Below are 25,135 nucleotides of genomic sequence, written 5' to 3'. Positions count from 1 at the left end.
CATAAATGTTTCCCTTAGAAGAGAGTTGGAACATCCAATTTCTGTCCCCTAGAAATCCTGAGCTTCTGTCTATAAAATTAAGCCATTGAGTGAGCAGTCCCCATCAATCCTATGACTCTGAACCATTTCTTTTCTAAGAAGTTTAGTTTCTCCACCTGTAGAAATGTCAGCGTGCTGTGGAACAGTGGTCTCTTAAATGATTTCTTCGCTCCTTTCGCCTTGAGAGGCCAGGCTTCTTTTCCATGACCATTTGATCAGGCCAGGAGTTTGAACCCCAAACCACAGGATTCCAGACGTGTGGGGAGGTGCAGGCCAGGAGGGTATTAGACCCCTAAGGAGTGTGAAATGCCCGATGTGTTAGGGACAGACCCTGGGAGCAATGAGGTACTAATCACCCCAGAGCAGAGCCCCAAGGCTGGAGGGCATCTCAGGCCGGGTTATCTTATCTGGAAGTGTCTCCTGGGTGGAGGCCCTGAGGTCTGCTGCTATTTCCAGATCACTGGGTGAGAGGAGGAGGTATCCCTACATTCCATGCACCGGCCCTATGCACAGGAAATACCTCTTTGCTTGATTGTCTGTCCATGCCAAATAATAAATCCTGAAATTGAAAGAGGCAATCCAGCCCTCCCCTTCCCTTCTCTCTTTTTAAGGCAGGTATCAAAGGGGAAACTGCTCTAGGGGCCTAGGGAAAGTGATCATTATTTCTAATGGTCAGTAAAGAAAGCCTGGCTTTTCTTCCTTCCTTTCTCTCTCTCTGTCTCTCTCTCTCTCTCTCTCACTATTAAGTGTGTAAAAAGGAGGTTGGAGGAGGGGATTGAAAGTGTGTGTGTGTGCCCACGCACACACATGTGTTATATAATGTTAACCCTCGGTTGCCCTTAAAGTTTTTTTTTGTTGTCGTTGTCATATTCAGAGGGTCAGTTTGGAGTAAGGGGCATAGGAAGGAGGTCAGGATGGGCAGAGGGGTGGGGAGAAGAACCCAGGTGGGAGAGGACTACAGTACTCCCAGCTGGTGAGAGAGGCCGTGAGCCCGAATTAGAGCGTTTGGGTGCCTGTGTCCGTGTCACCTTAATGGAGACCAGGTATGTGGAGCACATGTTAGAAGCCTGATATATAGTAAAGGATCAATAATATTTTTTGTGGTTTTAGTTCATTCAACTAAATCTTTGCTTAGCGCCTACTCCAGGCCTTCCTCTGCTCTTAGAGTTGAAGATATAACAAGTAAGACCTCATTCTTGCCCTCAATGAGCTAACAGCCAAGTTCAAGGATTGCACATAGGGCAATCCTAACCCATCATGAGTGGCTTAACATTTTGTTAAGATGGTTTCAGAGGTCTACACTCAGGGGAACAGCAGGCACTGTTTAACGATATCTGTGCTGGGCAAGAGATGGGGGAACGGCAGCACTGATCCCATGTGTTTGCCTCAACCGGTCCGCTGGGCTCAGGGGCCATTGTACTTCCTTTAGCTATCACTAAGGAAGGCACTGTCCTCGAAGCTCATGCATGTAGACACATGGACAGACGAGAAACCACAATGCAGTGTGTTGCACAAAGGCTGTGACAGAGAGTTCTCGGAAAGTCTGGCCACAGGGTGGGAAGTGGACGGACTTTGAGTCAGACCACTTGACTTTGACCTCTCAGCCAGAGGGGAGTGACCAATGCCTTCCAAACCTCAGAGTCCTTATCTCTACAAGAGGGACAAAAAACGCCTATTCCTCAGGGTTATTATGAGGGCCAGAGGAGATAATACACAGGCAGCGCCAGTACTGGGAGGCTGTCCTTAAGGGTTGGTGCCCTTTCCCTCCCCCACAGGAGCTCTGAGGAGGGGGCAGTACGTTCTTGAAGGCGCTGCCAAGCCAACTTTACAGAGGTGGCTTGAGTTCACCTGGACCCCTCTGTGTCCCAGTCTCCTGAGGCAGGCTTTCCCTCCTGCAGTTTTCATATCAAGGAACCCTGCCCACCTCTGCAACCTTGCAATTCTTGGGGAAATAACTTGGCATTGAACCTGTAAACCTGAGGTTAAAATGTGGCCTAAGTAGAAATATTCGGAAACACTGCCTGGGGACCGCGCGCGCGCGCGCGCGTGTGTGTGTGTGTGTGTGTGCGTGTGCGCGCGCGCGCACGCGTGTGCTCTCGTGCACGCGCGTCTACGCTAATGTGTATTGTTATTGTCAGCATGCACCCCACCCTCCCCACTCCCTATTCCTTTTCCTCTCTTTTTCTGTGAGGCCCATTCCCGGGTCCCTTTGAATTGAAAGAGGAAATTGGAGAGGATGGGCTAGAGGTTTGACAGGCACTTCCTCCCTCCTGTGATTGACAAAAGGGCATGTAAATCTGTAAAAGTGAAATTCAATAGAAACCTCAAGGCATCTCCCCTGTGTGGGAAAATACCAGAACTCCCACTCCCCCTCTTCTCTCTCCATCCCCCGCCTTTGTGTACATCGTGTGTGGGTGGAAGATAAACTGGATTTAAAAAACCCTTTGAAAGCAAGACATCCTTAACTCCTCTAATTGAAAGCAGTCTTCTGCAAGGGAGGAGGTTTGGAGGTGGGTGCTGGCTGTAGTGGCTGGCGGTGCCTGGCCTGGAGGAAAGGGCCCACGTCCTGGGGCCGCAGACGCCTCTGCTGCTGTCAGCCGAGGCCCGTCCCAGAGGACCCTACAGCGTTCTTTCAAGGCAGTCTCTCTGTTCCCCACTGAGCTCTATCCCCCACCTGTCTATCAGATGCGATGGCAACAATCAGATCCCTGAGGAGCTTCCCAGCTCAAACATCCAATGATGTCAAGACTTTGGGAGAAGAACTTCCAGCCCTTTTGCAGCATATGCACAAAAAGAAAAGAAAACAAAAAACAGGAAACACATTGCTGGAATGGCTGCAGTAAACTTTCAGGTTACTTCTCCAGTTGTCTTAGACAGAAAAGGCGGCTATGATATTAGTTGGCTTTTGGCCTCAGAGTATCAGAGACATGGGATCCATGAGTCAGCTCAGGCCCACAGGAGGGCCACACTTCACTGCAGAATCAAGACTCTCTTCAGCAGCTCTCGCTGGAAGAAGCTGGACATCAAAAGCTGGCAGAACGTCAGAACAGAAAAGCCCTTTGGGGATCCATCTTCCTCTGTCCTTCTACAAGTGGGGAGAATGAGTGTCAGAGGAAGCCAGCCATTGAGTCAGCTCTAGGAGGCAGGTCCCGGAGCCTGGCGGTCTTGGGCTCTTTCAGCCCGACAGCCCCACCCCAGGGCAGAGCTGTAAGGCTTTGCTTTTGTCTGCTGAAGAGGCTTCCCGGAGAAGCAACAAAAAAATTCCCAGGTCCATCCTCCGGAACAGCCCCGAGCAATGTGTAGGCAGACCCTTTTCAAGTTGCATCTACAGGTAAGAGTGGAGTTTGCACCTGGATTTGAATCCTGGTTCTACTAGCTAGTTGTGTGACCTTAGGTGAACTACTGGGCTTCAATTTCCTTATCTATTAAACGAGTATAATATTTATACTATGTTTATATAATATAAATATATTTGTAATACATTTATAATATATTTATAGTAAAATACGAGTATATTATACTTATAAGCACATTATATTTATATTATAAATACAAGTATATTTTTATATTTCCTTATCTATTAAATGGGTATAATATTTATATAATATGAATATATTATATTTATATTATAAATATATTACATTTATATTATAAATATAGGTATATTATATTTATATTGTAAATATATTATATTTATATTTCCTTATCTATTAAATGGGTATAATAACAGTACTATCTCACAGAGTTGAAGGTTGTGTGATCTCGTGCGTATGGAGTCCTGGAAGCAGTGGCCAGCATAGAACAGCCAGTTGGTACGGTATACACTGCTATGGTTACTGTTGTTCACTGGGTACCTCTTGTGTCCTGTGTGCTGGGCAATCTGCTAGGATTTATTTGAGGATCAATAAAACATGGTTCTCACCTTGGAAGCCTTCAGGGTTTAAAGGGATAAGACTGCGCTCTAAACAACTGTAATCCAACTTGACAAGTGCTGTAACTGAGGTATATATAAAGAACTATATGGACACATCAGAGGGAGCGATTAATTCTGCCTGGGGGGTGAGCCAAGGCTTTCTGAGGAGGGCTGATATTTGAGACTGGCTTTGAAGTGTGTGTAGTATTTCACGGAATGGGCCGTCCACTGCAGTGGGGTGGAAATCTGGGCACGACGTCACAGTGGTGGAGTCCACGGCGTGTTGGGGGGAAGGGTCCTCCAGCAGGAAGCGAGCACCACGGTGTAGCTGCGTGGATGCCTGCCCGCTGCGTGAGGCAGGAGCGCAGCTGGCTGTGAACGTGAGCACGTGGCTGGAACCAGCTCCCGAAGGCCTTTGTAAGCCGTGTCTAGGAAATTTTCCATCCTGTGGTCCACGGACCGCCGTGGAGGGTGTGATAAGTAGCAAGGCGACGTGATGAGTTTTTCACTCTGGAAAGTTAATTATGGGGACCTTTGGAGCAGGGAGAGTGCAGTGTGTGGAGTGACTAGAGACAAAGAGAGTGGTCATCGGTACCCTCTTCTCCATCAGCGGAAGCGGAGGTTTTAACCGAGACAACAGCAGCCGTGGTGCCACGTGATTGAGGACCCAGAACGTGGAATCGGAGGGATCAGAGTCCAGCATCAGTTCTCATACACAACTGGATATATGACCTTGAAAGAGTTAGTCAAAGCTTCTTTGCCTCATTTCCTCATCAGAAAAATGGGATAATTCCAACCTCACAGAGTAATTGAGAGGATTAAATGATACTGTGACCGTGAGACCTTGGTGGATAGTATTACTGTGGGTGTCCTTAAGCGCCGGGGGCAACCACTACACCTCATAGATGGGGAGACAGGTTGGTTGGGAGAGATGTCCAGCTAATAAGTGACAGCCAGAAACAGCCCAGGTCCCCTGTGTCTCTTGTTTGGTATTTGAAGTAAGCGCAGGTATCTCTGAAGATGACCGAGAGTCTAAGGGAGTGTGCTAAAGATGAGACCTTCCCCCTCAAGGTCAAGGGGAAAACGGGGTTGCTCGCTCCTTGGTTCCTGCAGGCCCTAAGATGGGGATGAAAGGCAGTGACCTTCTCAGCTTCCATCCAAGACGTAGGGCTCGGCTTCCTGCAGAAGAGAGCCACACGGGCACCAGAATTCCTGCCATGAATTCTTGCGGGAGGGGTAGAAATCTCACTGGAGATGGTTCTGCACAACAAAGGTAGGATATAGAGGGTGCAGAACATAGGTGAGGGCAGGGCATCAGTTCTGGGAACAGAAAAATTTGTACTTTCATATTAATTTTGCCACTTACTTGCTGTCTTATATTGTGCAAGACACTTGCCCTCCCTTGACCACTGAAAAGGGAATGGTCTCAGCAGATGACCTATTTAAGTCCTTCTAAATCTAAAACTCTAAAATAAGGAAGCGTGTAAGTGTTGCTGCTTAGAGAAAAGAGGAGGAGAAAGTGCAGCCAGACACGTTCCCCTGGCTGTTGGGAAGAATCTGTCCAAAGGTAAACTGGGCTCTTTGTAAATGGAAGTGAGTTCTCTGTCCATGAAGTAATCAAGAAGATTACCCTGAAAAGACCTGAGTGAGGGTGCTTGCAAGCCCAACCACATCTGCTCTTTGCCTAGCAATATTATATGAATTTCTCTTTTTGCCCCTTCACTGGATCATTTATTTATTAATGTATTCAGTAATTCAGTAAATATCAATATCTTAGTCATTCAAAACAATATTTGTTTTATTTCATTTTATTGCGATGAGAACACTTTAAAAGAAATCTACCCTCTTAAGTTTTTATGTGTACAATACAATATTATTGACTATAGGTACAATGTTGTACAGCAGATCTTTAAAATTTAATCATCTTGCTTAACTGAAACTTTTTGTTGATTTATACGTTGATTAGCAACTCCTTTTTTTCCTCTCCCCACAGCCCCTGGCAGCTACCATTCCACTGTTTGATTCAGTGGGTTTGACTATTTTAGATACCTCATGTAAGTGGAATCATGCAGTATTTGTCCTTTTGTGACTGCCTTGTTGCACTTAGCAGGATAACCTCAGGATTCATCTATGTAGTCATATATAGCAGGATTTCCTTCTTTTTAAAGGCTTAATAATATTCCATTGCATGCATACACCAAATTTAGTTTATCCATTTATCTGTTGATGACATTTAGGTTGTTCCCACATCTTGGCTATTGTGACTAATGCTGCAATGAACATGGGAGTGGGCAGTGCAGAAAGATCAGTTTCAGCTAGAGGAGACCCCCTCCTTATCTTTCTAGAAGAACCTGAAGCCTAGAGGCTGCCAATATGTTTCTAGAGCCTCCGTGATGTATTCCACAAACCAGTGAGTGATGTGTAGGGAAGGAGCAGATCTTGTTCATAGCAGCATGACAGAGAGGCTAAAAATGTTACTCTTATCACCCCCCTGACATCTCTGGGGCTGGGGGCGGCAAGGTAGAGCCCTTGGCATCATGTGAAGGATTTGTGTGTCAGAGAATGGGAGGGAGAACAGAACGGCTCTGCCTGGGATTTGAGAGAGGTGCAGATTAGGAAGGGAGAAGGAGTGGGAGAGCTTGGAAAGGTCACTGAAGAAACTGGGCGAAGGTGCTGGTGAGTGAGGAGGAACTTGGGGTGATGGTGTGAGAGCTTGAGTCCATGTGGGGTGTGCGATGTAACTCTCCTCGTTCCCCCACAAAATGTTCAGTAAAGTCTACACTGCTCAGTAACATTTTATGGAATTGGATTTGCTTTTTTAGAAGGTGCAAAAAAGTGGGTGGATGAAAGCAGGGCATCCCCACAGAATCAGGTACCTGGGGATCACACTTAGGTGTGTGACCATCCTTTTGGCCAAAGGCAAGGCTCTTTTCCTCTCAGAGAGAGCCTGGTGTGCCATAGGTCTTCCATAAATGGCTGCTGAATGAGCAAATTCATGCAAGGTCTGTAAAAGCTGGGGGCTTGTGAGTGTTTGCAGCCCCCCCGCGCCTCCCCAGGAACACAGATGGTTTTAAGATCAGCTGGGCCTTGGGCAAAGGTTCAGCTGGATTTGTTTGTTCCTCTCTGATCTACTTTGACTGTCCCTGGTCAGGATCGCAGCCAGCCTGAAACAAACACAAAACTAAATAGGAACCCAGGAGAATAAAATAACAGCAGCACGTTCCTCTGAAGTCCTGTCTGGTGCTGATGGAGCTGACAAGATAAGAGGAAGCCAGGTTTAAGTAGCGAGAGGGCTTTGTTCAAGTCCGAGACTTCTCTGACTGTGACTGCTGTAGATGGAGAGATAAGCCCCCTGCCCTAGCACTGCAGAGATGTGCTCCACCACTCTCTGCTGGGGGACAGGCGGCTAAGAACACACGGGGAAGGAATTCCAAAATGATACATGTCAAGTTGCTGGCCTGGATTTCAAATGCCACAGATAGTTTATGCGAAGTCTCGCACTGTTGTAAAAATGTAACACAATCCACTGGCAGAGCCGCGTGAGCTCAGTCTCAGTTGTTTTCGAGAAAAAATAAATAAACTTGAAAACCGTCTTCCAGCCCATAAAAGTGGCTTGTTTTACCCATAGTCTTCTCGGTATTAGGCTTCTAGAGATGTGAGTAACCGAAGCCGACACCTAATTCCTGGCCGGTGAGATGGCTGATCCTTGGCACTTCTCCTCTCCTTAGGACGTTACCTGTGACGTTCAGGAAACTAATACTGTATTCCCAGGACCCACTGACACCTTGGGGAGGGGGGAGCGAAACTTTGGCGATGAACAAGTTTCAGTACTTTTCAATGTTTTTAAAGCAGTGAAGCTCCCATGAAACATTACAAGGCAGCTTGATATAGAAAACAGTTGAGTGAAGATGCTCTGGTTGAAACAGTGGAGCAGAAGCTAAGTACATCTTCTCACATCCTGACCCTCAGACTAGGAATCCATAGGCAACCCCTTGAAAACCTATGACCCGATCCAACGTTCAGATGTGAAAGGTAAACCGAGGTCCACAGAGCGGAGATAACTAGTCCACAGTCACACATCAGATTGTGAGGGAGTTTGAACCAGAACCAAGTCTCTAATCCAGCTCACCATTGCAGAACTTCCCAGGTGACAAAAAACTTTTCTTCTTCTATTTGAGGTTTCAAGAGTAAACTGAAGATGTTAACTTTAAGGGAAATGGGGTAAAGCATATATGGAACTCTTGGTATTACCTTTGCGAGTTTCCTGTACATATAAAATTACTCCAAAACAGAGAGTTTATTTTAAAAAGAAGCATTGCATCTTGCAATTGTGGATTACAGTGCAGCCATGTGTTTCAGCTTGACTTTGATAAGTGAATCTGATGTGTAACTTTCCCAATCTATTTTTCATTCTTCTACACTCATGTATAGGAATCCCCGGGTATAGTCTTGCTTTGCATGATTTTTATAAATAGCGTCATAATGCACTTACACCTTGTTCTTTTTTAGTCACTCGGTGTTATGCCTTTGCAATCTCCCCATGTTGAGATCTGTGAACTCACAAATAGGGCTTCCATTTGGCTTGGCCAGGGTCCCTACTGAACCAGGTGTTAAATATTGTTAGGATCATCGCTATATTTGAATCCCATTCAGTCCTCTTAATATTCTTTTGCTTACAGAATCCTATCATATGAATATATCATATTTTATTCATCCCTTCTTCAACAGGTGAACATATAAACTCTCCCTAATCTTTTGCTACTATAGACATGGCTGCCATGGATATGGAATGCATAGTCTTGACCCTTGTATATATATATTTTTTTCCCTTTCTTTTTTTTTTTTTTTTTTTTTTTCTGCGGTACGCGGGCCTCTCACTGTTGTGGCCTCTCCCGTTGCGGAGCACAGGCTCCGGACGCGCAGGCTCAGCGGCCATGGCTCACGGGTCCAGCCGCTCCGCGGCATGTGGGATCCTCCCGGACCGGGGCACGAACCTGCGTCCCCTGCATCGGCAGGCGGACTCTCAACCACTGTGCCACCAGGGAAGCCCTTCCCTTTCTTTTTGTTTGTTTTACATGTGTACGTTTGTTTTACATGATTGAGATTAGATTATCTCACTTTTTTTCATACCTTATAAGACCTTAGAGTTCTTTAGGTGGGCCTTACTTTTTAGATCCGTAGCCTGAGACCCGCAGGTGTGGAATGGAATGACAGGCCCAAATTCCTGGGGAAGATTGGACAGAGGAGCCTCATTAGAGGTCCGAGGAAAAGCTCTAATGTGGGATGACCTTCTGCAAAAAGTCTGACCAATCTCAAGAACATCTCGGCTATTCCTCTCCTTTTCCATCCTAGCTCTTTTCTAGTCTACAATTTATAGTAATGTATGCATACGTGATTACTTGATGAATGTCTGTACACACTGTCACTCTAAGCTCCGTAGCATCTGACCCGTCTGCCGTCTTGTCCCATAGTGCTCGGCAAATAGCAGTTACTCAATAAATGTTATTGGAATGAATGAATGAACCAATGGAATGAAATGACATTTGGATACACAGGATACTCCTCCGTTTGAACAATACTACTTGTCTATACATGCTTCATGTTTCTTTTAATACCATTTGCTATATCTGTCATTGAGAATGAACGTGTGTGTGTGTGTGTATGTGCAAATCTATACGAATGGTAGAGCTGATTTTCTTTGGGGAAAGCAAACGCTCGCATTGTCGTCGTCTTTGTTCTGTCATTAATGTAGCTCTGAGCACAATTTACGGATTTGCTCTAAAGTGGTCTGCTTGGTATTCAAGAGCCTGTGAGATCCAAGCCCCTCGGGCCTGCCTTTGATGCCATTTCCCCAAGCTCTGTTATACCAGGCAGCTTGTCACTTGGGCTTCTGCTTTCCTCTGAGCCCTTGCTTCTATTCCCTGCATGTGCAATGCCCTTCCTTTCGTAGCTACCCTGTTCTTCCAGACCCAACTCAAATGTCAACTCTTCCAGGACTCGTCCCCACGAGAATGTCTCTGACATCTCTACCACCAAAACGTGTTATCTGTCCTCTCCTTAATAACATTGAAGATTTTCTCTTCTACGTTAGAATGTGGGCTCCTGGAAGAGACTCTTTTCAGTTCATCCCTATTTCTTCCTGCGGTGTCAAGAACAAAATAGGTGGATAGTAAAGTTTTGTCGCGTTGAATTTAACTCAACCTCTGAGACCCTCTAAAACATTTGTTTCCCTTTATCTTTTTCCAGGCGTGTCGAACCAAGGTGATAGATCTCAGTGAAGGCATTTCCCAGCATGCCTGGTACCCTTGCACCATCAGCTACCCGTACTCCCAGCTGGCTCAGACCACTTTCTGGCTCCGGGTAAGTCAAAGCTTTGAGAGCCTTAGATTCTCCAGCAGTGGCCCCCAGGAGGCACTGCCTCCTGTGACCCTTTCTCAAGGTGGTTTTTCTGCCCACTGAGGGTGTTAATTGTAAGGACAGAGAAGAAAACACTCAGCAGTGGGATGCTTCCTGGAATGGAATCCCTTAGTTGCTCATGGGATGCCTTCAGTCAGTCTTATTTTGGCCAAGAGTTTAGATACCATTTATCTGCCTGGAAGACCATCATTGTTCAAGGCCTTTTAAACTGCCTTCTCCTTGAAGTTTTCGCTGACCCCCACAGGGAGAAGGGACCGTCCCTTCCCTTCTGGTCCTCCACGCGTGGCCATCTGTTGGATGGCTCTCGTCAAGTGCCGTGGTATTCCGTAGCTGTCTATGGGCCCATCTTCCTGACTGGATTGTGATTGTTTCAAGTTTTGATTTGTGTGTTACTGACCTACATTGAACTCCACCGTCCACAGAAATGCAAGAGCGTATATCTTATTTACCTTTGTCTCCTCGGCGCGTAGTACAGAGGTTAGTTAGCGTGGAGAAGTGACGAATAGTAATAAGTACCATTTTGCGTGGTTTTAACGTATGCCAGACCCCTTATTATCAGTATCTTACTGGAGCCTCCCAGCCATCCTATGATGTAGCTATTTACGTATCCATCACTTGGAGGTGAGGGAACTTGGGCCCAGAGCAGCACAGCCCCCGGTGGACATCACACAGCTTGGAAAGAGCAGAACCTACGTTAGAACAATCTCTGACCTCAGAGCCTGTGCTCTTCACGCTGAGGTTTCACTGCCCACCTGTTCCCACCATGGGACCATGATAAGTAGTCCAGCTCCTGAAATGGAAGATTATCCTTCAAAGCCCCGCCCCACGGCTGCCTCCGCCCCGCACGCCTGGCTGCGTGAGTGAGCCTCCCGTGTCCTCTGCATTTCAGGCGTACTTTTCTCAGCCAATGGTGGCCGCGGCTGTCATTGTCCACCTGGTGACCGATGGGACCTATTATGGGGATCAAAAGCAGGAAACCATCAGCGTCCAGCTGCTTGACACCAAAGACCAGAGCCACGATCTAGGTGAGCGTTGCCCTCGGGAACCCGCGGCGTGCTCTCGGGACCTGCTTCTGCACGCGCCTGCGCGTGGTTGTAAGCATCGGCTGGGGGTGAGCGCTTTCCTCCCCTTTCCTCTCTCTTGCTTCTCTATTTGCCATTCTGGTCGCCTTCAAATCAGGATGTGTTTGTGTATCCAGAGAAGCCCGAATCTGACAGGTGTGGGCATAAGGGGTTCACGTCAAAGTCCTCCTTTCAATAGCTCCCTTCTACCCAACGCCTTTACCCTCAGGCATCCCATGAGATCCACAAAAGACCCTGGGAAGGAGACTGAGCAAAGGTTCTTTCCCGTTACGTGTGTCATCACCCGAGACCCAAAGAGAGGCATCGAGAGGCCCGGGTCACGTGGGAGGAGCCAGCAGGAGAGCCGGGGAGCCAGGCTTTCAGAATCATCGCCTGCTGTGCTTCACCCTATAGCCGTGGTGTCCGTGATAGTAAACGAGCCATTACTTGAGATGTTGTGACCCGTGCAGAGCACAACACCCAGCGCTCAGGAAGTCCCATCGCCCCCTCCCACACTTCCCAGACACCCTGCCCCGTCTACCTCTGGGCAGCCAGGCCAGGAGTTTGGAATTCCAAGCCAGTGCTGAGGTCCAGGCTTCAAAGCTGCCCGCACCATTCCCCAGGGAGCTCACTTCAAAGACCCGTAGGAACCAAGCATGCGCGGGGTCACTTCGGGGTCAAGCAGAAGCCAAGGCAGGAGGAGGGGGTTTGTTTTGTTGTTATGTTTACTTATTTGGTTAGTTTTCAAGGCGAGGGGGACACGTTCATAAGGAAGAAGAAGAAAACCCTGCTGGATTTCTCTGGATTCCTGGGAAATGTCCCTAAGTGAGAAACAAACATTTTCATAGCGGTCCTGGCATCACAAAGGGCTCTGCGGAGAGACTTTCAGAGGAGTGGGGAAGAGTCAGGTTCCAGCGAAGGTCCTTAGACCCAGCTAGCTGATGCCTGGGGTGTCCACATGTCCCTCCCCACTGGGTCTCCTGTCCCGTGTCCTCAGCTTCCTGGCACCCCTTGCAGAGGCTCTGCAGCTCTAAGACAGTAGACCACAGAAGCGGACCTGCGGGCCTCCCGGGACATGGCTAGGATCACCCCACTCTTTAGATGCAGGCGCTGAGTGAGTGTTAGGGCTTTGGTGGATTCACACAGTAAAGAAATGGCCAAGCCACAAATGGAGCTGATGTCCGTCGAACACCAGAGCCAGCTTCAGCTTTACCGAACTCCACCCCACCCCATCATTCCCTTCCCTCCCCTTCTGATGTACCTTTTCTCCCGTCCCTCTCCCTCCCCCCTTCCTTTTTTTCCTTTTTTTTTTTTTTTGCGGTACGCGGGCCTCTCACTGCTGTGGCCTCTCCCGTTGCGGAGCACAGGCTCCGGACGCGCAGGCTCAGCGGCCATGGCTCACGGGCCCAGCCGCTCCGCCGCATGTGGGATCTTCCCGGACCCGGGCACGAACCCGTGTCCCCTGCATCGGCAGGCGGACTCTCAACCACTGCGCCACCGGGGAAGCCCCCCACTTCCTTTTTGAAGCCCGGGGACTTCTAGAAAGAACTGAGAGCTTCTGAGTGAAGCAAGTTTGGACTTTCCTTGGACTTTATATGGCTTGCTTTTCTGTTTCCCTCTGGAAAGCCACCTCCTGGTCATGATTCTCTGTCTCCTCTTTGCAGAGTGGGTACAGAGGTCCTTACCTCACAAGAGCTGCTCCCAGATTCCTAGATTTAAAATGAGAGTAGGCTTTTTACGCCGGGAATGACTTATTTCTGTGAATTATTTCCATCATTTATATGACAGACCGGGAAGGCAGCCTGAAAACTAGCAACTCAGACCAGCAAGCCCTCATGCAATGTGGGAGGGAAGTGAGGGCCAGTGGTGCTTGGCCAAGGGGTGGCCATTTGGGGGAGGGGGAGGGGCTGTGAGCCCTAGGTGAAGCGAAAGCTTAGGGGGCAGTGAGGCAAGGGGATTGGAAAGATTTGGAACCAAGAGAAAGAGGCAGACAAAGAAACTTTCAATCAAACTCAAAATCCCCACTGGCCACCCAATGGTGCTTTTGTGCAGTGACATGAAAGGGTCTGGGGGCTTCGGGAAGGGCCCGTTGGGGAGGGCGTGACTGGCCGTGAGTAATGAGCCTGGCCCCTCGGCCCTCTGTTTCCCCTGACAGGCCTGCATGTTCTGAGCTGCAGGAACAATCCCCTGATTATCCCTGTGGTCCACGACCTCAGCCAGCCCTTCTACCACAGCCAGGCGGTACGTGTGAGCTTCAGTTCACCCTTGGTCGCCATCTCGGGGGTGGCCCTCCGTTCCTTCGACAACTTTGACCCCGTCACCCTGAGCAGCTGCCAGAGAGGGGAGACCTACAGCTCTGCCGAGCAGAGGTAAGGCACCCTGGGTCGGCTCGCCCTGGCCGTTTTGTAGCCAAGTGGAGAAGAAGGGGTTCTGGAACCAGGCAGCCATATGTGTTGCAGTAAAAAGTCTGTGTGTTGCTCCCTTCCCTATCCTCTGGCCTCTGGTCAACTCTGCCTTTGGGCTCGGGAGGCCCACACGTCTCCGAATTCCAGGGGTGCGGGAGGGCAGCAGGAACATGTTGTGGAAGGAAGACCTCCTTCACCTGGCTCGCAGTCCCAGAGCTGGCGGCGGCCTGCAGGATGACCCTGGGAACATCACTTTCCCTCTCTGGGCCTCAGCATCCCCATTGGAATGAAGAGAGGAGAGGTGGTTTAGCTCTCTTTCAGCTCTGAAATACTGGAATGTTCTGTTTCCTAAGTAGCACAGGCAAGAGTCATAACCCTCCTGAATTTAGGGGGATGCTGGGGGGCTACTATTTGCTTCATCCCACTGCACTGTGTATTGCAGGGTTGGGTAAACCTCTGTGTCTTCCCCACGCCTAGCTCCTGAGACATTCTCCCGGTGGTCTCGGTGTCTGTCTTTTAACCGCATGACGTTGCTGCATCAGTACCTTTGATCTGGCATCTGTTAATGCACCTGGTTTGGAGCTAAGAGAGGATGCTGTTTCCTAGAAAGAGTATGAGCTTTAATGATACTCTTGCCTAGGTTTGAATCCGCCCCTTCCTGACTGTGTCCTTGGACAAGGCACTTCGCTTCTCTGAGTCTCAGTTGTCTGTTTTGGAATAAAAACGGGTAATAATCTCTACCCCATAGAGTGGTCGTGAGGATTAAATGGTGCACCGCGGGCAAAAGTGCTCTTACAAACTATTAAGCACTGTGCAAAGATAATGTACTGATCGAGAGTATTTATCACCACTTTCTGATGTGATGGTGGTGCTTTTCTGCACAGAATTCTGCATAAAGTTCTTAGATTTGAGCTGGGAGAAGCCTCGGAGCTCATCTGGTACATCCACAGTGTCCAAACTTCCATGTTACCCTCTGGGTTTTCACAAGCAGAAGGACTGGTTCAGGGTCCCACATCATCTCTGACATTTGTTTTAAAGAGTTGGGGTCTCTGTGGTCTCCCCCCGAGCGAGGCCCTCTGAAAGGCAATTCAGCCCTGACCTGTATACCTGGGAGCAGGAGAGGAAAGAGGAGTGGGGAGGGGGACCCCAGCCTTTCCCACGCCCCTGCTACCACAGAGGACACAAAAGGTGGTTGCAAAACCCACATTGTTTTGCACCCACTGTCTCTAGCTTCTGTTGTGCAAAGTCTGTGGCAATCCTTCGGAGGCAAAAGAGCTCCTTAAATATCACTCGTTGTATTTCACCCTGAGAGGCCTTTTTCATCCCTGGCTCGCCAGGCTGTAAAAGTAAGTTAATTCTCAGAACCCAGGGAAACAATGTCGACGGAAAATGCAAATCCGTCAGACCTTCTCTGCAATGCTTTCTCACCCTTAGCCAGTCACCAAGACCATCCCCGAGTTCACTGAGCCCAGCACTGGCTTCTTTGAATCCTTAATTAGCAGTTCCCGTGCCCGAAGTAAACAGTAAGAAGTGTCTAACCTTGGAAGCAAGTCCGTCGATGAGTATGTGCTGAGTTCTTTGCTCTACTGTGGAAAAGCACTGAACTGGGGCACAACGTTCCAGGCCCTCCTCCTCTCTGGGCTTCAGTCTCCCCGCGTGTGAAGTAACGATGGCGATGGGTCCGTGTTCTCTGTGGTTCCTTTCAGTTCAAACAGTCTGTGATTCTCAAGAACTAGGAGGGATGAGAGGGAAGAGGAAGGGACCCACACTGGCTTCATGGTCACCCCTGTCCCGTGAGGTATGGACAGAGGGAGCGAGTCACGGCCATCCGGGCAATGGGAGGTACAGTCCCACTTTGTCTGCCCCGAAGAGCCACACTCCGCCCACCAGGACCAGGCACATCCAGGAGAGAAGAGGAGTTTTCATGGCGGCTCACTGATGAGCGTTTAGTCAGTGAGACGGAGTTAAGTGATGGAGATGCAGCCGTCTTGGAATTATCAAAGTCTATGTGTTCTCATTCCGAGGGGCTCTGAAATTATATATTACATATATTGTTTTGTGCTGACGCTAACCTGATCCCTGAAAGCTGCGAGGCTGGAAGAGGTTCTTTGGTTCTGCGTCCCCATTTGAGGATGGGAAACCGAAGGTCCAGGTGGGGGAGGTGTTTCCCAGCGTCGCCCAGTGGGTTAGGATGCAGAACCCAGTGGCATTGGAATCCAGTTCGCAGGACTTGCAGGTCAAAGCTCTTCCCTTCTCATCAGAGGTGTCAAAAGCTGTGTCCCGGAGGCCAGACTAGGCCACAAACAACTTGTGTTTGTTTGGCCCTCGTTCGGCCTCTTCTTTAATTACTTGTAGCATTTAACTATCAGAAGAGTAAGTATTAAAGCCCACAGTTCTTCCTCCTCTTAAGCACATCGGAGGATTTGGAAACACCAGGCCCTGGGTCCCGCTCTGGCCGGCAGGTGGCCTCCCACTGGCCACACCCCTCTCAGCTCACCTGGCCATTCAGATGGTCAGCCGGACCGGCAGCTGCCGACCTCGCCTCCCAGGGCTGCCCCCACCACATCACCAGCTCGCGGTAGAAGAGCCTTTTAGGGTCCCTTCCCGCAGGAGCCTCGTTACTGGGCAGGAAAATGAGTCTCATCTTGATCATTCTCTCAGCCTCGCTTCTCTAGCGGTCCCAAAGCTGGTGTGCCACGAGTAGCTTTCCCTTCGTTTTCCGGTGTTGAGCGCGCTGTCTTTCTGGCTGTCCCCATCTGAGCAGCTCAGAATGATTTCTAAACAATCTGCCTGTTATTACCTCCACAGCCCATGGCATGATTGCAGCTAAGCAGCCACAGAAGTTAAGCAGTGGGTCAGGGGACAGAACCAGGAGAGGAGCCCTCACCAGCCCTTTAACCTCTGGCCTTCTCTGTCCCGGTTGAGGGGTACCTACTATCCCCCATTATGCATGACCGGGGGCCCTTTCAGTGGACCGCGGGGGCAGCAGTTGGAGGACTGACTGGGGGATCACTTAAGGACCTACCTCTACATGGAACTTGACTCTCTAAGTAAATGAATTAAATATGTATAAGAAGAAAAGAAAATTCATAAGTATCTGATTATCTCTGCATGGGGAGAGGGGGTGTTTCCACCTTCACCCAGGTTGTGAGCATTTTTTTGGTAAGATTTACCTGTGTCCCTTCCCCCCCTGGCCTCAGCCACTTTCCTCCCTTCTGAGGAAAGTCTTCTTTTTTCCCCTTCTTTTGTTATTTTTATTGACAGCCCGTCACTGGTATGAAATCCTTCCCCCACTTTTTTTTTAATGAAGGCAGAGCCTTTTGTTTTGTTTTGTTTTCCTTGTTTTGATTTTTGTTTTTGTGTTTCAGAAATGACAGAGCTGTGTCAGGGAGTTATTTGGGAGGGGCAGTTGGGGTAATGTTTATCATTTTTGGACAATGTGTTCACACAACCCTTTCTAACTAACGAACGGGACAGCAAAGGGAAGAGCAGGGACTTAGGGACAGACAGGCAGATCCGTGCTGCAGTCCTGTCCATGCCGAGTGCCTTTGGACAAGCAATTTAAACTCGCTTAGTCTTAATCTCTTCTTCTCAAAAATGGGAACAATAATACTACCTCATGGAGTTACGGTGAGGACGCGGAGAAGATAATGAAGGTAAAACACAGCTGCCGATACCTGTTACTCTTCATTCCTTTTCCCCTTTCCTTCTTGTTCCTGTAGGCCAGGTTTAGACAAATGTGCTGAAAAAGCAGGGACTCCACATTCCCTAAGGTGTGTCTGGAGGACACTCGTCCTAAGAAACATGCCGCGAAGAAAGGTTATCAGAGCTTGGAAAATGCTGCGCACACGAGTCCCTCCTGAAAACCCACCATGTGCAGTGGAACATTCAAGGTTCTGAGAAGTCCTGCAATGAAGAAAACTGACTGGTCTCATTGACCCAAAGCATTGACCTCCCCATTAGAGCATAGACCTGTTTGGTCCGGTAACTCATATGACCAGTGAATGTTTTCCTTCATAGCAGAAAGAGCCAGAGGAGAGAGACCGCCTTCTCGTGGAGCGTCATAGTTGCTAAAGCATTTCTCATGCCTTGACCTTTCAGCTCTGCAAATACGCTGAGCTCCAACCTGTGCTGGACCTTTGCACGTGCCCTTCACTCTGCCTGGAATTCCTTCTGCCCCAAACCTTTGTATAGCTAATCCCTTCGTCTCATCCAGGTCTTAGTTCAGGTGTCCCCGAGGAGGCTTCCCCTGACCCCTGTGTGCGTGGTGTCCTGCCCACCCCTCCCCTAACAGTCACCCTCTAGAATGTCACCTGGGTTTAGTGCCCTTACGGTATGCATCACTATCTAAAACAAGCTTATCGATTACTTTTTTTGGGCACATGTCCTCCCTCCTCAAATACACACGGTGACAGGACTCTTCCACGGTAGCCCTAGCGTCTAGAACAGTGTCTGCTGCGCAGCGAGAGCCCCAGGCAAGTGTGTTGAATGATGAGCCAGTGGCTGACATGTCCCCTGGTTTTGACAGTCTTGAGAGGTGGATCATTTTATCACCTCCACTTGACAGAGGAGGAAACTGAGGCTCAGGGCGTTACATAACTTGCCAAGATCAAACAACTGATAAATGGCAGAGCTGGGGCTCCCCAATTTGCCCACTTGCTAAGCCCTAGGTTCTTTCCATTCTAGGAAACCACGTTTTCCAGTTTATCCTTTTCCTACAGAGAAGAACCTAATAAGCACAGAAGGAGGGAGGGTGCTGTTTTTATCCTAATGGCCCCGTAGCCCAGAGAAGCCCAGAGCCATTGTCTTTCAAAAAGAGTTCCCAGAGCCCCCCTGGTGGTCATCAGATGGGAGCCCAGGGACCTCCTGGGAGTGCAGGGCGAGAACGGCCAAACTGTAAGGTAAAGGTCAGAAGACTGGCTTGGAAGCTGGTAGCTTACAGAGTAAATCTATTTAAATTGGAACCATGTGGCTCTTTCCCCCAGCGCTTACACAACGTGAACAGATGCATTGTTTGGTGTCAAAGACCCTGCGTTGACTCCACAGCTACAGTCTCCACATGGAGCCCCGCAGAGGCTGTCAGGGGCAGGAAAAAGGGCGGAGAATCAGAACAGCTCAGCGAGTGTCACTTAATCCCACTCACCCTGCATTTCTGAAAGGGGAGGCGGTATGTGGAGACTGCAGAGCTCACATCGGTGCGGGTCTGAGACCTGAAGCTAAGGCTTGCCCTTGTCTGGGTATTTTAAAAGTGAATTTGTTTGTGATAAGTTTTAGAGATGTTAGCGCCTCACACCCGCCCCCGCACCGCCCACCCCACTTATCCCACTTTAATTCTTACCATACTTTGGAGCAGGGGATAGAGAGTGGGGCTGAGTAACCACGTTCCTGTAAAATCCTCAGTGGGGTATCCTGGAAACTGGCACCAAGAAAAAAGTTGGGAATTTCTTCTTAAGTTGGTTTGACCACCCACCGCTCCTTGTGTCCTAGATAGAAACAGGAAAAAGAAGGCTTCGAGGCTCTGGATGGCAACCTAGCTGTCTGTGCATACCATATGCCAGGCGTTGTGTTAGACAGAGTCAGAGGGGCAAGGTAGAGAGAACTGCCTCCCGGAAGCTTTCAGTGTTCAAAATCAACATGTCAACGTCTGCAAAGTGCTTAAGAGTTATTGCAAGACACTGCCACCATTTGTTTCTTGCTGTTTAGGAAACAGCTATTTCATGCAAGGCATTTTTATTGGCAGTGCGAAGTATACTGAGGTGAAACAGGCATTATCTCTACCCTCAGGGAAGTTCTAGTCCAGGTGTGAGGTGAGGTTAACAGCAAGGACTTTGGAGTCACACATCTGGATGGGAACTTAAACAAGTAACTTGATCTTGCCGGTCCCCGATTTTTCCAACTGTAAAATGAATAACACTTAGCTCATAGGGCTGCCGTGAGGATGGGTGAGCTCATGTATATAAGCAGTCAGTGAATGGTCACTAATGTTATTAAGCGTCTGCATGACGGTAGTACGAGGGGAAAGATCACCTAAGCACAGGAGTTTTATGTTTTTTCCGTTTCCTTAAGGGTTAGCACACATTCCGGCACGTGATGGGCACCCAGGACCTGTGTTTTCAATGCATGAAGCAAGAGACCAGGCTTTTAGAGAAAGGAGGGCCCAGTGCGGCAGGGGGAGCTTGCCTGGGACACGAGAACGCTTCCTGTAGAACCTGAGATGGAGCTCGGACTTGAAGATGAATGGCGTGATCTCTGCACAACTTTTCTAACAATTCATGTCACTTTACAGTTTATAAAAGACTTCTACTTTCAGTACCCCAGTTGAATCTCATGGACCTATAGGTTGGCCGAATTTGAGAGTACACTGAAGCTCAGAGAGGTGATGTACTTTGCCTAAGTTACACAGCTTCTAGGTAATAGAGCATGGATTTATTCATACCATTAGCTACTACCATTTATTGAGTGCTTTTGTGTGCCAGGAATTCCACTCTGTGCTTTTGCTGAACTGATTTAATTCTCACAGCGACCCTCGGAAGTGAGTACTATTATAAAATATCAAGAGGCTTTCATTCAACTCAGTGCCTGGCAGATAAGAGACTCAAAGAATCCTTGCCGTAATCATAATGATCCCCATTTTGTAGACGGAAAAACTGAGGTTCTGCAAGGTTTGAAGATTCATAACATATAAGGTTTTCAAGCTACAGGATTTGAACTCTGGTTTGTCTGTTTCCATAACTTGTGCTTTTAGCGATAAGCTTTGACCACTGCCTCCAGAGTCTTGTTCACTCTCTGTGTCTCCAGTTTCAGCCTCCAGAGATTTGGAGAGGAAGCCCATGAGGTTTTGTCTTCCAGCTGGAGTGCAGTCGTCCTGCAAGAAAGCGCCCACTCACCCTCTTGTTTCTTTCCTCCTCAGCTGCGTGCACTTCGCATGTGAGGCCGCTGACTGCCCGAAGCTGGCTGTGGAGAACGCTTCTCTCAACTGCTCCAGCAGTGACCGCTACCACGGTGCCCAGTGCACTGTGAGCTGCCGGACGGGCTACGTGCTCCAGATACAGCGGGATGATGAGCTGATCAAAAGCCAGGTGTGCACAGGTGCCGGGCTCAGAGCTCCTCTCCAGCCCAGGAAAGGCTGAGCAGATGTGGAACCTGCTCTCTGCTGAATCCTCAGCACTTAAAGTACTGCTGCCCCATAGTAGATGCTCAATAAATAGGTGTGGATTGAATGAATGAGGGAGTCAATCTGGGATTTCTGAGATAGTGGTTCCTTTGCAGAGGAGCATACAACATGTACCAGAGTCCCCATATAGGTTGCAAATCTGGAAAACCATGGGCTGAGCATGAATTTTGGACTGAAACCGTCACAGTCAGAACTCTGCTACAGTCGAATGGGCTGCTTTCAGAAGAGGTGAACCCTCTGTCAATGAGGTGCTCATTCATTCATTCAAACATCTGCACTCCGGGAACCAGATACTATAGTAGGTGCTAGAGAAAAAAGGGTCACTGAGATAAACCTAGTTCCTCCTCTCAAGGAGCTTAGTGACTAGTGACCACGAGCAGAAGATGAGTGAGTGATGGCCTCACAGTGTGCTAAACACTGTGAAGGGAAGTGCAGGGTGTTGTGGAAGCACAGGGGGAGTCAAGGAAAGCTCCCTGGAAGAAGCGACATGAAAACTGAGAACTAGAGAGACAGACAGAGGGGCGCGTGTTGTGGGGAGGGAAAGAGGCGGGCTCTAGGCACAGGCAGGAACGGTACGTGGCTGCCCGTTGGTGAGCCGGAGCGCACCACAGACAGAGGTTTCTTTTACTGAACTCACCCAAGCAGTGGGGCTGGAGGGCAAGCAAGTTGCGCCGGTGCAAGGCCCTGTTAGCTTGGTCAGAAGTTTGAGGGTCATCTTTAGGGCAGCAGGGAGCTGTTGAAGGAAGTGGCGTGGTCAGATCATGGCGGATGAAGGTCCTTCCAGCGGCCCACCCGGGTGTGGCTTGGAGCCTGGCAGAAGACTGGCCGCAGGGAGAGCCATCGGGAAGTCATCAGAAGAGCGTGTGGAAGGGGGATGAGTCCCGCATGAGGGCAGTGGCAGCGGGTGGACTGGAGACGTCGCAGGACGTTGCTTCGGCCGGTGTGGCCGTGGGGTCTCCGGTGGGGGAGGGGAGCGGCAGTTAGTTAAGTCCTGAGATTTGGGGATTCCAGGTGCAGCCTCCTGGGGGGTCCTGCCAGCGGACTCCCACTTCGCGCTCCAGGTACACAGGGCACGTTCCTCGTTGCTGGGAACACCTGTTTGCACAGTCCCCGTGGGACCTCTGGGACCCTCAATTGCTTGTCTTAGACACCTGCTTCTGTGTGTCAGACACGGAAGGTCTGAAGTCCTGTGGAAACAATTAAGCTGGTTTGGGCAGTGAGGGACCTCTCCTCCCTTGGATGTGTGCTTAAGAGGGGTAAAGTGTCCCGTGCTTTTAAAATCCCAACTCAACGTTTGGCGTCCCCGGTCCCCTGGGATTTGGCAGCTCCCTCCTTGAACGGAGGCCTCCATGCTGGCTGCCGATGCCGGTCCCTCCCGTGGCTCTGGAGCGTGGCCTCGCCCTTCCACCCCTAGCCCTGCCATCTTCTAGTTTGGGTCAAATCCTTGTCGACCCTTTCATTTTCTCAGGCTCGTTCCTTCTTCACGTCTCCCTCTCCCAGCTATTGAACCATCCCATCTCAGAGTAGGGAGTGACTCTTAGAGCAATCCTTGGGTTCAACGCCAAAGGGACAACTCGAGGAAAGGGACCTGCCCACGATCTCGTAGCACAAAGGACCAAATCCAGCTCTCCATTCTCCCCTGGCTATGCCCACTCTGTGCCAAGCAGTAGAGGATGAAGCACACAGTCTCCTCCAGGCCCAAGAAAAGACACGAAGATCAGCAGCCAGCGTCCCACCGCTGCGCCGCGTTTCAGAGGCTATTTCGTGAAAGAAGTCGTCAGGCCCCGAGGGGTCTGAGTCTTCAGATTCTCAGCAACAGAATGGAAATAATGATCTGAGAGACTCTCCAGACAGCAGTGAAGAGCCTGGGCTCAATTCCCTCTCATCCTTTTTCCAGCTGTGTAACTTGGAGCTAATCCCTTAATGTCTCTCAGCCTCAGTTTCTGCAGCTGTAAAGTGGGAACTGAAACACCTCCTTCAAACAGTTGTTGGCATCATGGAAAGGGAGCTAGAGTTAAACGCTAAACATTGATCTCTGGGCGCCTGGCAAGAGCCTGCGCCGTAGCCTGGGGGAGAAGGGGGTTTCGCCACGTCTTGGGGGTTCCATCTGCCGTTCCTCACTGTGCCTGCCCCCGCCTTTCAGACAGGACCCAGTGTCACGGTGACCTGCACGGAGGGCAAGTGGAACAAGCAGGTGGTGTGTGAGCCAGTGGACTGCGGCGTCCCGGACCAGCACCACGTGTACGCTGCCTCGTTCTCCTGCCTCAAGGGCACCACGTTCGGCAGCACGTGCTCCTTCCAGTGCCGCCACCCAGCGCAGCTGAAAGGTACCGTCCTTCCTGCGGGAGGCCTGGAGGCTGCTCCCAGCTCCTCCAGCTGGGGCTCAAACACCAAGGGGCGGACAGGGTTTTATCTGTGCTTCTGATTCCTTTCTGCCCATTGTATTTATGTAGACTGCCTTGCTGCGCAGCTGAGGGGAAAGGGGAGTATGGATACGTATGGCATCTGTAAGATCTTTCAAATCTTGCAAAAGGGGAAAGAGACAAGAAGGAAGGGAAGGAGGGTAGAAGGAAGGAAAAGATTCTAAGAAAGTAACATTTGGAACTGATGTGACTAGTTCACTGCGTAGGTTTAGGGCCCAGTAAGCCTAGGAGGTAAGTATTATTACTATTCTCGTTTTCACAGAGGAGGAGATCCAGGCTCAGGGAGGTGAGAGAACTTGTCCAAGATCATGCTGTTAGTGGGGGGCTCCACCATGGGCCCAGGTCTGTCTTTTTCCAAAGGCCACTGCTTCTTCTTAGGAAGGGCTCAGAGGGGAGTGGTTCTGGGCGGAAAGTGCTTGCAGGGATCTCGTGGGCAGCGTGCTGGGGGTATTTGGGTGAGTAAGACATAGTCTGGCGAACTGGAGAAGAGAACTTATGTTGGAAATGAGTGAGAGGCTGGCCTGGGTGACCTAGACTGTCAAGACTAAACGGGCTCTTTAAACTAGTCAGGAATAACTGATTATTGGAAAGGTGGTGAAACTGAGGTCCAGTGAGAGGAAGGAAGGACCTTGTACAAAATCGCAGAGCAAGTTAGCGGCACTGTCAGAACGACGCTCTTGGCTTCTCGTTGCGTATTGGATCTGGACATTATACTCAATTCTCACAGGTGCCAGGACTCTCTCCTTTGCGTGGTTTATCGGAGGAAACATTGCCCCTTTATCAGACACCCCAAATGATATCTCACTAAGCAGGTGTCCTACCTTGGGGTTCATCATTCCTTAGAGTGGGAATGAGTGGACTTCTGTGGAGTGGTGGCGGGGTTTGGAGGGAGGTGTGTAAATCCCCTTCAACTTAGATGTCATATTGCAAATTCATGAGTTTCAGGCATTTTGATGATTAGAGAAAGTCAATAGCGTCCCCAAATTTTCAAGGAAATATAGAACTTCAAAAGATTACCACACATAGTAAGACTCAATCAAGTGTATAGACCGAGTGGCTGGATAACTTGATGAAAGTAATACCATAAGAAATGTTTCTTTTAAGAAATGAGTGAAGGACCCGGCGATCTCACTAAACCACCCCAAAAGAAAAGCAGGAAGCACTTCTGGGGTGCGTCCTTTAGGGCCCCTCATTTTTTTTTTTTACCCAAGAAGATTTGAATGTAAAATCATTTTATCTGAGCTGCTATAGAGATTGAGATCTGAGAGAGGTGAAGAGACCAGCGGAAACTGTAAACCCTCCATCTTTCAGGTTACCTGAGCCCTTCCCTTGGCCCCCATTTGCCCAGAAGTGGGACCTGTTAATAACTCCAGACTAGGAAATCACACTTCACCTCTCAATCAGAGGCCCTTGGGAAAGGGACGCGTATAAATTAGCATTTATTATTACAGCCCTCATTGTGGCTAATAATAATCCTTCATCAAAATGATTCAGGCCCTTCTGCCATTGCTCCTCTGCTTAACTCTGGTGGACGGGGTGACCCTACCATGTAGACATGGCCCCAGGAGGACCGCCATTTTGATAGTTGTTGATACCCACTTTGCTCTTCCCTTGAAAACGCAGGGCAGCATCTCGCCAGTGGCCACATTGACCCACCAGGACCCACTGGCACACCATGGCCTTGGTTCCCAGCATCATCTGAT

At 49.3% G+C, this 25,135-nt stretch overlaps 1 protein-coding gene across 1 annotated transcript in view; it reads left to right on the top strand.

Moving 5' to 3' along the window:
- The window catches only part of PAPPA (pappalysin 1), a gene marked incomplete at its 5' end in the record, with an annotated part of 255,185 nt that overhangs the window by 162,068 nt on the left and 67,982 nt on the right, over positions 1-25,135 (top strand). Inside the window, 5 exons of the mRNA XM_082842115.1 lie at positions 10,199-10,312; positions 11,259-11,394; positions 13,586-13,799; positions 20,746-20,914; positions 23,153-23,336. Of these exons, the coding sequence (XP_082698241.1) occupies positions 10,199-10,312; positions 11,259-11,394; positions 13,586-13,799; positions 20,746-20,914; positions 23,153-23,336 (817 nt within the window). The remainder of the gene's footprint in view (positions 1-10,198; positions 10,313-11,258; positions 11,395-13,585; positions 13,800-20,745; positions 20,915-23,152; positions 23,337-25,135) is intronic.

The sequence above is a fragment of the Leucopleurus acutus genome (assembly GCF_964270905.1).
Source record: "Leucopleurus acutus genome assembly, chromosome: 7".
Lineage (NCBI taxonomy): Eukaryota > Metazoa > Chordata > Mammalia > Artiodactyla > Delphinidae > Leucopleurus > Leucopleurus acutus.
The sequence above is the reverse complement of the archived record's forward strand: the minus strand, read 5'-3'. Positions and strand labels throughout refer to the sequence as shown.